The 14,170-nt window shown below is 37.2% G+C and overlaps 3 protein-coding genes across 3 annotated transcripts; all 3 read right to left on the bottom strand.

The window, feature by feature from the left end:
* Positions 1-3,005: 3,005 nt before the first annotated feature.
* KOM (Rhomboid-related intramembrane serine protease family protein) lies at positions 3,006-5,858 on the bottom strand. Its single transcript, XM_023691320.2, has 6 exons — positions 5,397-5,858; positions 4,456-4,619; positions 4,207-4,370; positions 3,840-4,114; positions 3,594-3,720; positions 3,006-3,328 (listed from the first exon to the last, which is right to left on the bottom strand). Exons 1-6 carry the CDS (start codon positions 5,756-5,758, stop codon positions 3,206-3,208), a joined length of 1,215 nt encoding a protein of 404 aa, XP_023547088.2. The 5' UTR covers positions 5,759-5,858; the 3' UTR covers positions 3,006-3,205.
* A 731-nt stretch (positions 5,859-6,589) lies between these two features.
* Positions 6,590-10,003, bottom strand: LOC111806183 (auxin response factor 17). The gene is made up of 3 exons (XM_023691559.2): positions 8,722-10,003; positions 7,419-8,026; positions 6,590-6,832 (listed from the first exon to the last, which is right to left on the bottom strand). The coding sequence occupies exons 1-2, from the start codon at positions 9,703-9,705 to the stop codon at positions 7,445-7,447; spliced, it is 1,566 nt and encodes a 521-aa protein (XP_023547327.2). The 5' UTR covers positions 9,706-10,003; the 3' UTR covers positions 6,590-6,832; positions 7,419-7,444.
* A 1,969-nt stretch (positions 10,004-11,972) lies between these two features.
* On the bottom strand, positions 11,973-13,747 carry LOC111805253 (eukaryotic translation initiation factor 5). The gene has a single exon (XM_023690233.2). It carries the CDS (start codon positions 13,597-13,599, stop codon positions 12,250-12,252), a length of 1,350 nt encoding a protein of 449 aa, XP_023546001.2. The 5' UTR covers positions 13,600-13,747; the 3' UTR covers positions 11,973-12,249.
* Positions 13,748-14,170: the final 423 nt, after the last annotated feature.

Here is a 14,170-nt window from a genome sequence, read left to right on the forward strand (position 1 = left end):
GAGAGAATCTTTCTATAATTATTATTTTTTTTCTTTCTATTTAATAGTATGAAAAAATATAATAAATTTATAAAATTCATGGATTTACTGAGTTTTATTAGATAAATTTTACACCTATAAAAATATTAGTTTTTTTTTTTTTTTTTTTAATATTTACTTATATAAATTTAAAAAAGATAATGCTTTCCTTTAGACTTCAGACCTCATTTCGATGAAGATGTACATCCAGCATATTTGATTGAAGCTCCAGCTATTAGGGAAAAAGCGATTACGAACTTTTATAGTTATATGGAGATACAAAAGATTTTCTTTCAGCTGCTGCTAAGGTTCAGGATCAAGAGAAGTTAAAGAATGACTCTTGAGGATTGACTTCCAGTTCACTCTCATGAATGTTGAGGATTTACTGACAATGAACGATCATTAATCTTGAGGATCAGAGAAAGAAGGAATCTTTCAGATTTACTTACAGTTAAGTCGAATTGATTCGTATTTGTAAATTCATGATCATTCCATCATTTTTTAAATCAGCTAATGCAACAATCCTCAATATGGTATTATGGCTTAAGGGCTAACGGTCGGGATATCTTAAGAAGTGAAAAACTTACTTAATCGCAGGTACGGAAAAGAATAGAAAAGTGATTTCACTATATTTCTGACTAAGAACTGGTCCTATCAAAATATTTCATCTTTTCTTTAATCTCGGGAGAAATACCTTCCAACAATCCTCAACATGGAATCGTAGCTCCACGGCTAACAGAGAAATGGTAGGCGGACAAGTAAAATTTCTTATTTTTATTTGCTTCAAACACAGAGGAACCCATCTCTGTTTTAATCATTTAACTATCTCCCACTAATCATAGGCCTTGCAGAAACCCACCCACTGCCCTATTGCATCATGTTTTTCTAATCATTTTCAACTCTGCCCACCACCTGTTCGACGAAATTCCTCAAAGAAATATTTTGCAGTCAAGGCTGTTTTTTTCAACCAACTTTGTGGGCTATTGGAGCTTATTAATGCTCCAGCTTCATTGCAACAACAAGTGAGTTTTTTTTTTCTTTCTTCTTTAAATTAATTGCTGATGGGTCACAGAGCAGAGGAGAGGCAGAGGAAGGAATGAGTAGAATCATACCCCGTGTTTGTGAGATCCGACACCAGTTAAAAGGAGAACGAAACACTCTTTGTAAGGGCGTGGAAACCTTACAATATTTGCTAATGGTAGACTTAAGCCGTTACCGTGTTAGTTTGAAGTTGGAAGGAACCAATTAATGGGGGTGGCTGGCTGGCTGGCTGTATGTAGGGCCACATAATGCTGCAGCAGGGTAAGAAAAGAAAAAGGGTTCCTCTGGCCCTCTATCTCTCTCGCATTAAAACTGATTCGTGGATGGGAATTGAAGGGTGTAGGACCAGAGCTGCAACCAATCATGGTTTGTTTTGGATGTTGCGGCTCACAGCCTTTTCTCTGTTCACTTCTCAGTCTAACGCTTGTGGGAAGAAGATAGAAGGGTTTCTCTGGCGCAGCAATTACTCAACTATGAAGATAACAAAGTGGGGGAAAGAAAGACGTCAATGATGACCACCTAAATTGAGAAACAACCATTGATACGAAGGTTCGAGAGTGTAGTTGTAACACAATTGTGTGTGGGGCATAGAAGTTGAAATCGGGTTGTATTGAAGATTGTTGGGAGAGGAATCTCACGTCGGTTAAATAAGAGGTAGATCATGAGACATTTTGAAGAAATCAAAAGTAAAGTAACGAGAGCGTAAAGGGCAGTTTGCACGGAAAACGATGGGAGGGTTGGGTGGGTGGATGTGAGTGATGGGCAATGGATGGATATTAGAATTGCTAGTTGGCTTTGCCCTTTGCCTTAAAAAATAATGCAAAAGAATGAGACAACATTGTCGGTGGGTTGTGGAATGAGGGTTACATATGAATGAATGAGCGAGTAATTCAGATGAGATGGTTGTGTGTGGTTTGGGCGGCCATGTATGCAAAATCAAATATCAATCCAGCCCAAAATGTCAGTTTTTTTTCTATCTATCCGCTACACGCTGGATTAGCCCATCGCCTACTTTTTATGTTAAAGATTATTGAGAGTGAGTCTCACATTGGTTAATTTAGTGGAAGATCACGGATTTATAAATGAAGAATATCATCTCCATTGTTACTAGGAAACCCAAAACAAAATCATAAGACCTTGTGCTCAAAATGGACAATATCATGCCGTAGAGGTTCACGATTCCTAACACTCCAATCATCACTACCATAACGCTTCTCTGTTTGAAGTATTCGGAATATTTTTTTTTTAAGATTTAATTTATTTCAACTCAACCAATCCTTGATATATATATATATATATTTATTTAATTAGATTGGTTTAAGTTGTTCAATGATTTATTCAATTTTTTTGTTTTTAATAAAAAAAAAATTAATAAGTAAAGCATTTATTTATTTATTTTCAAACATTTAATTAAGCTTTACCACTCAAATTTAATATATATTTTGAAAACTTACCTTATTGTACATTTTCTAAAATTAACAATAAAAATAAATTAATTCAATCCTACTGAGTTCCTAACAGTACAATTTGGGTTTTGTTAATCAAATTTCTTGAACACTCCTATATACATTTACACCATTAAAGTTTCAGTTTTGAGCGAACTAAGCGTCATCCCTCGAACTCGAACTAGAATATTTTAAGCTTTAAAAAAATCCTATAAAGAAGGGCGTGGCATGACATACTTGAATAATTATGAAATAATTGAATAAGACAGGTGGAAGATGAGTACAATTGTTCATAATTTAATAGAGCAATACGCTTAAAATACTTCTAAAAGAAGTTAATGTTATCATTATATAATCTTTTAATTTGATACATTATTGCTTGGGATATAATCAAAAGATTTGGTGTGTGTTACATTCTAATTATTCTAACATGTTCTATATTACATTGCTTTTATTACATGTTGCATCTATTTTGAACACCGAAATCATTTCAAAACGATGCATTTTTCCACTAATCATTCTCATCGGGGTATTTACATCCACAAAAAGAAAAAATTGCAGTCATGCAAACATAACCGAGAGGTCATCTTATACTCTAATCTTCTCAAAATCTAATTTTCAAGTCCCCAATGCACATGTAAAGCTGGCTATGTATTCAGTGTGTGCATGGGTTGTAACGTGTCAAGCTAGCTAGCTATCTACTATGAACATATGAGACCACACAAGTCGTTTATCCTCGACTGGGAGATATCAGTGAAAGGGTATACCTTGAAGTTGCCAGTGGACAAGCATGTCAATGTCACCTCTTGATCGCTCACCATTGTCTGCATTAAAATTTGGTTGGGTATGAGATCTCGAAATTGGAAGCAAAACACTCCGGCAATGCAGCTACGAAGACGGAATTGTTGAGAATTGTTGGGATAGAATCACACGTTGACTAATTTAGGAATGATAATGAGTTTATAAGTAAGGAACTAATACCGCTACAGTAATACGAGGCCTTTTAAAAAATTAAAAGCGAATTCACGAGAGCTTATGTTTAAAATGAGAGCTTATGTTTAAAATGTACAATACAGGTTGGTTGCATACCGCACACGAAAATGCCACATCCTTGCAGTGCCATTTCTTGAATGGAATGCAGTCTATATAACGACACCATATGCAATACTGGTTCAAGTCTAATTCGAAAATAACCCCAACTAGACATCCGAAAAATCTGCATATGGAGAACAAAAATTCAGATGAGGTCAAAATGACAACAAAAATTAACATCCCCCACCCCCACAGAATCACTGAACATATATATACAGTATTGCCATGTTTCAGAGAACTCACAAAAGAGCAAAGAGAAGCAGAGACGTGCTTCTCAGGATCGGTTTGTCCAGCTTCTGTTTCATTTTCAAATTGAAATAATTTTTGAAACTGTAACTCAAAGGGTATCCTTTAGTTTGAGCCTTTTCATTTCTATGCTGCAAAGTGAACAAAATCATGAAACCGAGGAGCAATCCTGAGGCCAAGCCTCCAACATTCGCAAAATTGTCTATATATGGTAGCAGACCAAGTCCAAAATTGATAGTCAAGACAACAAGAACTGATCCCAGAGCTAAAAACTGCAATAAAATAAAGTAGAATAAGAAATTCCACAATCAGATTTGCGTAGAAAGTATGAGCATTAGAATGGGAAACAGTGTGAGAGAAGTACTTGATCAGAGTAAAGTTTCCAGTTCCTTATTATCCCAGAAAGCATAGCTCCAAGTAAACCGAATAAAGCTCCAGATGAACCAACGGAGGGGCTGTTTTGAACAAAAAGTGCAGCCACCAAGGTGCCAGTATAAGCAGAGAGTAGATAGATAATCCCAGTCCTTACTGCTCAAAAGGAGGAAGGGGCAAGTCTCAATATAATACTCAGCATGAAAACACAAGAAACAAATGAATATGAGGGAAGGCCTACCTGGCCCGTACTCATGTTCTAATTGGATCCCTACAAAGATTACGCTGCTAAGATTAATCACAAGGTGGATGAGTCCAGCATGCATACAAGGAAATGTAAACAGACGCCAAATTTGTCCATATTCGGTCAAGCTCTTTCGCCCAAGACCTCCCATCTTCTCTAGCCTGTAGAAGGATAAGGTAAACAAAGCTAAAGACATTTTTGTTTCTTTAAACCAAAGCTTTTCCGCTTAATTTGTCAGGGGAGTGCTCATCCAAATTGGATGATGTGCTAACATCGCCTCAGAAGCAAGCAGTTTGGTTCTTAACAAGCATCATTCTATGAGAGTATGATTTATCTAATTATTGCAATCGCTCGTTTCATTCACAGAAAAATAAGATCAATTGAGGTGGTGAAAAGGATATAAACATTAAACTTTGAAGGCAACTTGTTCCAGTGATGGATATTCCACAATTATTCTCTGAAATTGGTTACAAACGTTGATTCAAAAGAAAACAAATCGCTTATTTTATGATTTTCAAAAGTTTAATCATCATTTTTGACAAGTTTACTCCAAAAGAATTTCAGGAAGTTTGAAGGCAACTAGCCTATTTCCATGAAGACAGAATGAAAAAACATTTACGATTCCTCGATTCCTTATCTTCATAAGATCATATATTAATACAGAACTACATCAATATATACTGAGATTAAACTTTCAGAAACATTAATTCTCACGAGGAAAGAAAGTAACATATAAATAGGTCAATCGCATGAGGAACAACCGACAGTAAAATGATATAATTATAGCATACAAAATGTATCAAATCCGAAAGCTAGGTCAATATTCGTTTACTTTCTCCTGATTAACTCGAACGGCCGCGGGAAAAGATGTGTATAAATTATGCAAACGGAGAGCGAAATTAACAAAAAAGGTAAAGAAGAAAAAAAAACAAGCTCACGTTGAAGCGGAAGGGCCAAGAAGAGGATTCTCCGCAAGCGGCTGAAACGACATCCTTCCGAGTACTCCGAACGCGCATTCTTGGTGAGAATTAGACCAGCAGTCATTAACCAACATCATGGCAATGAACGCCACAATATGGAGAAGCACGAAGACAGAGACGACACAGGTATCGCCTCTTGGCCTCCTAGAGCTCGATTTGAAGAACGGAATCTTTAATTCTTCCAATTCTTCTGAAAACTCAGTGGAGAACGGCGGAGGTGGAAGCGGAGGCGGCGGTGGCGGTGACGGTGGCGACGGTGGCGACGGCAGCGGGGGCTTAATTGGAATCTGCACCTTGACATCGGAAGCGCCCGATGCCATTTCCGCCGTCTGGTATTGAGTTACTAGTGAGCAACTTTGAGGAGTGTTGAATTGAGGGAAACGATTTTGGGTTTACATTTATAGTTGCAGGAGATTTGTTGGAGAAGGATCAAAAACAGTTGAGAATGGCGGGAATTCTGTTTCGACGCCAAACTAAAATACAATTTTTGTTAAATAAAAATATGTAATTATATGATATTACAAAATTTATAATTATACAATTTTTTTTTTTTTTTTTTTTTTGGTATTTTTCACCTTAAAAAAATTCAATAATATTCTCAAATATTAAAAAATAATAATAATAAATACTTTTTATGGTTAATTTTAAATACAAAAATATTTCTAAAATACACGTTAATATATGGATGGAATGGTTTACACGTTTCAAAAATATTCTTGTTATTATTATATGAACAGAATTGTTAATACCATATTTCATAAATACGATGAATTTTAAAAAAATAATATTAATACCAATTTCTAAAAAAAAATTAAAAAAGTGGCATAGATAAATCAGTTTCTATCGGTAAAAAAAATTTAACTTTTTTTTATAAAAGCTAAAAGTGTTCGTGACACTTTTAAAATTTAATAAATAATTTTTAAAACATAACACCAACAATAAGGGTATTTTTCAATCGGGAGGCATGCCACCTCCAAAAGAATGAATCATAGTCGAGACTGTCTTTAAGTGTTTATCAAATAGTCGAGGTGATCATTTACTAGAAAAAGAGCTTGAATTGAATCTAAAGAGACGGGTTTTGACCGTTCATCAAATAATCGAATAAAAAGAGTGACTTTGAAGGTACGAGGGTATTATCTAACAAAAAAGAATTAATCAATCAATGGCATTTAAAAAATTAAGTCTCAACCATCCACCACACTATAGAAAAGCATAAAAATAGTTCAACAATCTCCAAAGCATTGTCAAGAACTAAAAGCAAACTCAGCAACAAAAATATCCAAACTGAGCGTCTAACAAATTCAGAGAGTCATCAGACTAAACAGACTACCATGGAAAAACTATCAACTATGGATGCTCCTACTTCGGACACCTTCCCTGCCTAGCTCCAGTACCTACACACCAACACGAAAACGACATTAACACAAAAACTTATTGAACATGCAGATCGAGTACCTAGCTCGAACATGATCTAACTTGATCGGACTTGGATTATTATATCAGCCAGAAAAAATCAGAACAAAACAAAACATGTTCACATTACTTTTTCCACAAACTAACACGGGCTCTATCAGCACGCTTTGCCTCTGTTCAGTCTATGAATCTAGGGTGGGACGTTCTCAATTCAAAGTGGACTTTGGGGTCAAAACCTAGACCAAAGGTGCCTAATTAGGGGAGACTCATTGGGTAGCAAATACCATCCTCACTTAAACCAAGCCCCTGGTGGTAGCCTAATGGCACAAGCCCCACCTTTTTTTAAAATATCAACGTGATCTCGAGGGTTTGGAACCCTCATTGTGAATTTCATGGGGGATATCTTACTCGCATAATTTCTAGAAAAATTCTCAAGACGTCACTAACCACTAAAGTTTAGGTAAGAGTCCAACTAGTGTTCATTCATTATAATCATCCATCAGTCAATCAGTCAATCAGAGTTTGGCATCAACATGGCAAAGTATAAAGGATAAGAGACATGCGTACCTGCTTGCTATGCAAAACAAAGAAAATCAATCGGACTGATTAGAGGTCATGTCAACATCATCAGTGTTAGCACCATTTTCAGGAGGCGGATTCAAATGGATGATTTGACCAAACAGTTGAAATGAAGTTACTCCAGGTTCAGTGGAGTTGGAGAGCTGGTTGTCAGCAGATTCTGTGGCAAAGGAAAGAACACTAGCCTGACTATCAGGCGACAAGGTATCAGATTGGGCACTACCAATATGGAGGTCAGTAGACACCACTTGGGACACCATTTGGGTGCTTGGCTCTGCATTAGTAGTTTCTTTATATGGATTATCGAATAACCCAGATTCACATAAGAAATTTTGCCTGGCTCCCTGCATGCCAGCAGGAAAAGAGTTGAAACTCAACAATGCTTGGTTGAATTGCTCCATTGATGAATCACCGACTCTCATCATAGGTGAAAACAGCTCTGCTTCACCATTCAGCTGCCCAGATTTCGAGTGGCCTCTAGGTCTCTTTGCTATGTGAAGAGACGGCTGTATTGGAGGAGCGGGCCCAGCTAGTTCAACTTCCCAAGGGCACACATACTTACCATTCGGTGGAGCATCAGTTTCTTCCCATGTAATCTAAGACACAAAAAAACGAAATTAAATCAACAGATCCCAAAATTCACGTTTTGAACTTACAAACAATGACATCCCGCATTCTTTTATTGTTTATTCGGCTCGTTATCTGGTATGAATATATCGACATGAACACTCGAGGGTCGTCCAAGTAAATCAAAACCATTTCGACCCTACCAAAGCCATGACATAAAACCCCATAGAGGAACAGTTTGAGCTCTTTTGGCTGACTTTTAGCCCTTTTGATAGGGGTCCATTTCTTGGTGCACCGGAATATGATCCGGGATGGGAAGAGAAAGACTTTTGTTCTCCGGCGGGCTTTCTCTCGTAAAGCAAAGCCCCAAGACAAGGTACAAAGAGAACCTGACTCAACATATCGAGCAATTGGAACAAACCCCGCATTATCGAACACCAAATAATCAAGACACTGCTACATATCTATGATACATGTTCAACAATGAGGGGCCTAAATTATAGTTCTTTGTCTTAAAACTAGACAAGCTCTTAATAAGAACAATCCAAAATGTCAGCATGTTTCAAAGGGTGGAACCAACAAGGCATTCAGAGAGCTAGTTCTTTAGTTTATCATATTTCTTACATAATCTAGAGACAAACAAAACGATGAACAAACTCAGACAATCAAATGAAGCAAAATTCAGTGATTCAAAAGTAGATATGATAGCAAATGAGAGGTTTACCTCAAGCATACGCCATGGAGAACCCTTCCACGGGTCGTGCTCAGGAATAGATACTGAGATTATAGTCCCTTGATGCCATTGAGTTCTCAAAGTATCCTCCGTCTCGGTGGGTAATTTCACTCTTATTCCAGGATACCACTGATATTTCATCGAATTGTTGACTATCTCAACTGGGACAACAAATTGGGACAAACCAATTCTGGGATAGAAAACCACCTCGAATGGCTTGAATTGCGCAGCCAATTCGGCGGCGGTGGCAACCACCTCGGGTGGCACCCTCCCAATAGTGCGGCGGGAGAAATTTCTTGGATCTCCATCTCCAGAAGGATTTTCCTCCACTCTGCTGGATTCACCGCCTGTAAAAGGCCTATTGGATCTGGCGCGACGAATGCCAACGAACATTTCCCCTCTCGAATTCTTCGCGAAAACGACGGAATCGCCCGCAATTAGTTTCTTATGATTAACGAACTTACTCCATCCAGTAGTGAGCAAATGGCGCCTCGGCGTCCCGCGGTAAATGTGGCGGAATTTCCAAACGACTCCATGAACGTCAGTGATCGCCAGAGTCTGCACCGGCGGATCAGCCTGAAAATTCAACGGAGGAAAAATAGAGACAGCACAGTACCGCGGCACAGAAAATCCTCCGCCATTATTAGCATCAGAAGAGGTAAGAACCTTAGCAAACTTCGTAATTACATTAACTTCAGAACAACCTAATCGAGAAACCACTTCAGACCGCCCCTCACCAGGCCGAATGGGATGAAGATTTATCTTAATAAGTACCTCATCAGTAAGAGCGTCGGCATCTAAACCAACACCAGTAACGAGACATTTAGAAACCGGATTAGAGAGAACAGCCGGCGATAGTTTTGGAGCATAAGTGGCTTGCTCGACATGTCCTTGAACGAAATAGTATACCTCCGAACCGACAGTGTGCAAATGGGCTAAATCGCCGGCAAAAGCACGCCAAAGCTTGGGGTCCATCCTGCCGGAATCGAACTGCCGGCGATCGAACAGCAGAAGGAAGAATAGAAAATTGTCGTCTTAGGGCAACAAGAAGATGGAAGAAAGAAGAAACACTGCAAGAAATTACGAGAAAGTGAGATGAAATTAAATGTTAGGGTTTGTTGGGTGTTCTTATAGAGGATTTTGGGGGAGGTGGGAGAGATTTGCGAAGAACTGTGACTGTCTCCATTTTCTCTCTCTAAAGAATCACAGACATTTTGAAGAGAGAGAGAGAGCGAAAATGGCGTATTCAGTCGGAGAAACAGGAATCGGCTACGAGGGAAGAACAGACTTACGTAACAGAATGACTCCAAAATGGTGCTCAATTTACGGTTTTACCCTCGACAGTAACTGAATATCTGATTTTGTTAATCTTTTTTTTAAATAATTTAAATTCCCAATTCCATGTTTTATTTTATTCAAAAATCATAAATTTTAATCTTTTATTTTTTTTATCTGTAAATTTATGAGTAATTCAACCTGACGTTAATACGTGAAGCTGAACGCTACACCTAATGGTAACAAGCAAAAGCAGATAATATCTGTGTTGAAGCTGATGACTACACTTAACGTTAACCAACAAGACACAACCAACAATATTTGTGTCGGTAGTTTTTCAAGTTAAAATAAAATTGGTTATAAATAAATATAAGAGTTCATAAATATATTAAGATATAAATTTATAATTTTTAAACTTTGAATTTAGATTCTCAGAAAACAAAATATCGATGTAGAATAAAAACTATTATTTCTATTTTTAGAACTAGAAGATCTTTTCTTTTAATAGTTATTTAAAAATGATATAGATAAAAAATCTGTTCACTCTAGTTGTGTGTGTTTTTTTGTCGGATCAACTCAAAATTATTTTATCTATCTCACCTAATGATAAAGAATTTAAATTGTTTTAAAATTTAAATTTTATTGGTTAAAAAACTTCTCTCTAATATAATCTTCTAAAATAGTGAGGTTGATGATCATGTACGACCGATTAAGGTGGACAATATTTGATAGCGGTGGATTTGGGTCATTACAAATAGTATTAGAGCTAGACATCGTGCGATGTGCGAGAGCATTTCAAAAATCGTAAGACTAACAACGACACGTAACAGGTCAAAGTATTAGTAGTGAGCGTAGACAATTACAAATGGTTTTATAGACAATCATCGAACAATACAAGATATTGGTCGGAGTAAGGCAGATCCTACCCATTAGACCATTTTAAAACCGAACGAGCAAAATCTGACAACATCTATTAGCATTGAGGTTCGAGTATTAGAAATGTCGTCAAATTTCTATTTTTTTTTTTTTTTTTTTTCTCTAAGCTATTCTATTTTTCAATTAAAAGTGGAAGACATAGTTTAATATCATCAAGTGGGAATTATTAAATTAAAATTAAGTGAAAAATATGCATTATTGTCCTGTCACAATTTAAATATTAATTTTCCAAATTTGTTTGACAAAATTTTACTTTAATGGTAACTTAATAAATATTGGCATTAGCAAACATAATGGTCTCCAAACAACTTTGAGGCATATTTTATGTCATAATTTGGTTAATAATAAGATAAGTATGTGTTCCTAACACGCTTGTTTAATTTTTTAATACCTATTTCCAATCATATAATATGTTTAGATTTGTAAGCACCCTAATGACTTGTCATATACTTTTCTTTCCATCACACTTGTTTGACAAACTTTTCTTTCCATCACACTTGTTTAGTTGGTTTGTTTGGTTAGCATTAAAATTAATATATTCTCTGTCACTTACAAAAATAATTAAAGATTTACGAAGAAAGTAATAATGTGTTTTGAGTTTAAACATATGATTTAATCTTAAAAGTTTAAACCTATCTTTCTTCGTATTTATTTGATCACATTTTTAGAAGTACGAAAATTAAGACCCTATACCTAATTGACCTAAAACCTTTCTATTAAGCGGACAAGAAACCCACTATATATATATATATATATATGTGAATTTGATTTATTAAGCGGACAAGAAACCCACTATATATATATATATGTGTGTGAATTTGTTAAATCAAATTAAACTAAATTCATAAAGATACTTACCCATAAACTTGAAAATTAAAAGCATATAATGTTCAATAAATTTCAAAATTTTATAAACGTTTGTCCTCGAAAATCCTATCACAGTAACATTGAAAAAAATGTAGATTCTATTTAGTTCCTCTCATTTCAAATTAATACTTCAATTCAAACGAAGTTCTATATACAAATAAGAGTCATTTAAAATGAAAATATCATAATAAAATTGTGCCACGGCTCAACAACAGCAAGTCTTAGAGAAGAACTTAACCACGCTATTACTGGAAAGCAAACAATATTTTATCGTTAATGGTTCAGAAACAGCCGCATGACCAAACAAACACCAACAGCACAAAAGGAAATTAGAAGACGACGGACACAGAGAGACAAGGAACAAACGGACTGGCTAAGAAAACTACGACCGTACATAGAAAAACAGAGATGCAACAATCAAAGTATTAGAGTACCATTCTCTTACTCTTCTTCCGTCTCCGACTCTGCGTTCTGGAGCCACTCGATGAACGGCTTTACATGCTTCCAGATTTGGCTACCTTTGTTAGCTCCTGCAAGTCCCTGCTGGTACCACTCTAGCACGAATTCCTCCTCTATTACATCCCCATCGTATAACGATTTCAGGACCAGTGCGATCTCCTTGGCCGCCTCCGGACTCGTGTTGAGACAGAAAGATTCGATGGAACGCAACAGAACTATCTGTGATCCCTCCTCCTGAGCTGCTGCAACTGCAACCAGGAACTTCTTCTTTTTCACTACCTCCTTTGAGAACCCTTTCCCAACTCCTTCAAATAGAGCCTCAACTAAGGCATTCGCAGTCTCTTGGTGAGTTCCAGTAAGTGACTCCAAGAATGATTTAAGATCGGCTGCAGAGGGACTTTTCTTCAAATAATCTTTGATCTCATGAATAAGGGCACCATGGGTAGACACTCCATTTCCGTTCTTGCTTCCGTTGACCACAGACTTCTCGTGTTCGGGGGACTTCTTTGATGACTTTGTCTCTTCAGTTGTAGAGAGCATTACCATATCAGCAGTGACAGCACTCAACTGCTCCTGAATGCGCTGCTTGGCTGCCTCCAAAGATGTGTCTGTTTGCCACTGTACATCGTCGTCATCGTCGTCATCATCAGCAGCTTGGTCATTCTCACCGGCATGGCTACGAGTTGGAGAATGATCCTCATCAGAGCCGTTACTCTTTTTCTTGCTTGGAACTTTGGTTACAGCTTCCTTTGCATTACCACTAGTGCTTTTCTTCTTCAGGGAATCCTTCTTTATTTTCTTCAGTTCCTCATCAGCAGCCTCTCCTTCCTTAAGCCGTTCCTTCTCAGCCCGCCTCATTGCTTTCTTGTCTTTTGATCCCTTCTTCTGTTCAGGAGGATTCTTGAGAATAAATGTCGTGAGTTTATCTCTCATATCAACATCAGATATGAATCCACAAGCAGCACATTTCATATTGATCATCTGCGTCTTAGTTATGATTATCTCAGTTTCAGGGTTTCCACAACCATAGCATTGAACATATTTCTTGATGAAGTTCTCGAGAAGACCAGCCAACTTCGCCGTCTCATGTGCTCCATTTACAAGAGCAATCCCTGTTTTCTCATCAAACTTGGATTGTGCACCAAGCTCACATCCGAAGTACTTGGTAGTGTAAGCGGCAGGTCTGCCCAAGGCTTTTGCAATGTCCACCATGTTAACTACATTAGTCTTGATGCCATTACCTCTACCTTCAATTTTAGTAACCATCCTAGGCATCTTATACCTATAGAAGGCATCGTCACGGTTTGAGGCACCAATGTTCTGTAACGCCATGTTGTTAATACGCAGAAATAATGCAGCTCTGGTTAGAAAAGATAGGTAGCAGTAGCAGTATCTTCAAAAGGTCCTAACGTTCTTTGAGCAGCTGGGAAAGGCCGCATAAAAGAGAAACCAAGATCACGTGCTTTTCTATGACCTCCAAGCAACTCAAGATGCATGCAGCCAATAGTCTCAGCACAGCTGGTCTTTTTCCTAGACGTAGGACAATACTCTCCAAGCAATCCAATCGATGACAAAAAGAGAGAGGCCCGTTCAGACATAAAAGGAGTTTCAAACTTAACGCCCTCCACTTTGAACTACAGACAACAGACCAGATGGCCAACTTCCTGGGGATTAAGAACGATTATCCTATTAGTTAGGTTGGGGGAAAAATACCATTGAGAAATTAAAATTTAGAAGAACAAACAAAATTTCATTAGGAGATCATCAGAACTTAAGTTTTCAGTCAAAATAAACTTCCAATTACGCGCACACGAATGTTGTCCCTACCTCTAAAATAGAAAACTAAACCGTATGACAGCAAGTTACATAATCTCAATAGACCGATATTTAATTCCAGCAAACA

This window comes from Cucurbita pepo, chromosome 11, assembly GCF_057944985.1.
Source record: "Cucurbita pepo subsp. pepo isolate OVF chromosome 11, ASM5794498v1, whole genome shotgun sequence".
NCBI lineage: Eukaryota > Viridiplantae > Streptophyta > Magnoliopsida > Cucurbitales > Cucurbitaceae > Cucurbita > Cucurbita pepo.

Bases quoted from the DNA above. Each gene is read 5' to 3' on its own strand.
- KOM (XM_023691320.2), bottom strand. From the start codon at position 5,758: ATGGCATCGGGCGCTTCCGATGTCAAGGTGCAGATTCCAATTAAGCCC. The intron at 4,115-4,206 runs GTACTTCTCTCA...ATTTTATTGCAG, and splicing joins GGAAACTTTACTCTGATCAA to TTTTTAGCTCTGGGATCAGT. The intron at 3,329-3,593 runs GTATGCAACCAA...ATTTTAATGCAG, and splicing joins ATGTGGCATTTTCGTGTGCG to ACAATGGTGAGCGATCAAGA.
- LOC111805253 (XM_023690233.2), bottom strand. From the start codon at position 13,599: ATGGCGTTACAGAACATTGGTGCCTCAAACCGTGACGATGCCTTCTAT.
- LOC111806183 (XM_023691559.2), bottom strand. From the start codon at position 9,705: ATGGACCCCAAGCTTTGGCGTGCTTTTGCCGGCGATTTAGCCCATTTG. The intron at 8,027-8,721 runs GTAAACCTCTCA...TTTGTGTCTTAG, and splicing joins CTCCATGGCGTATGCTTGAG to ATTACATGGGAAGAAACTGA.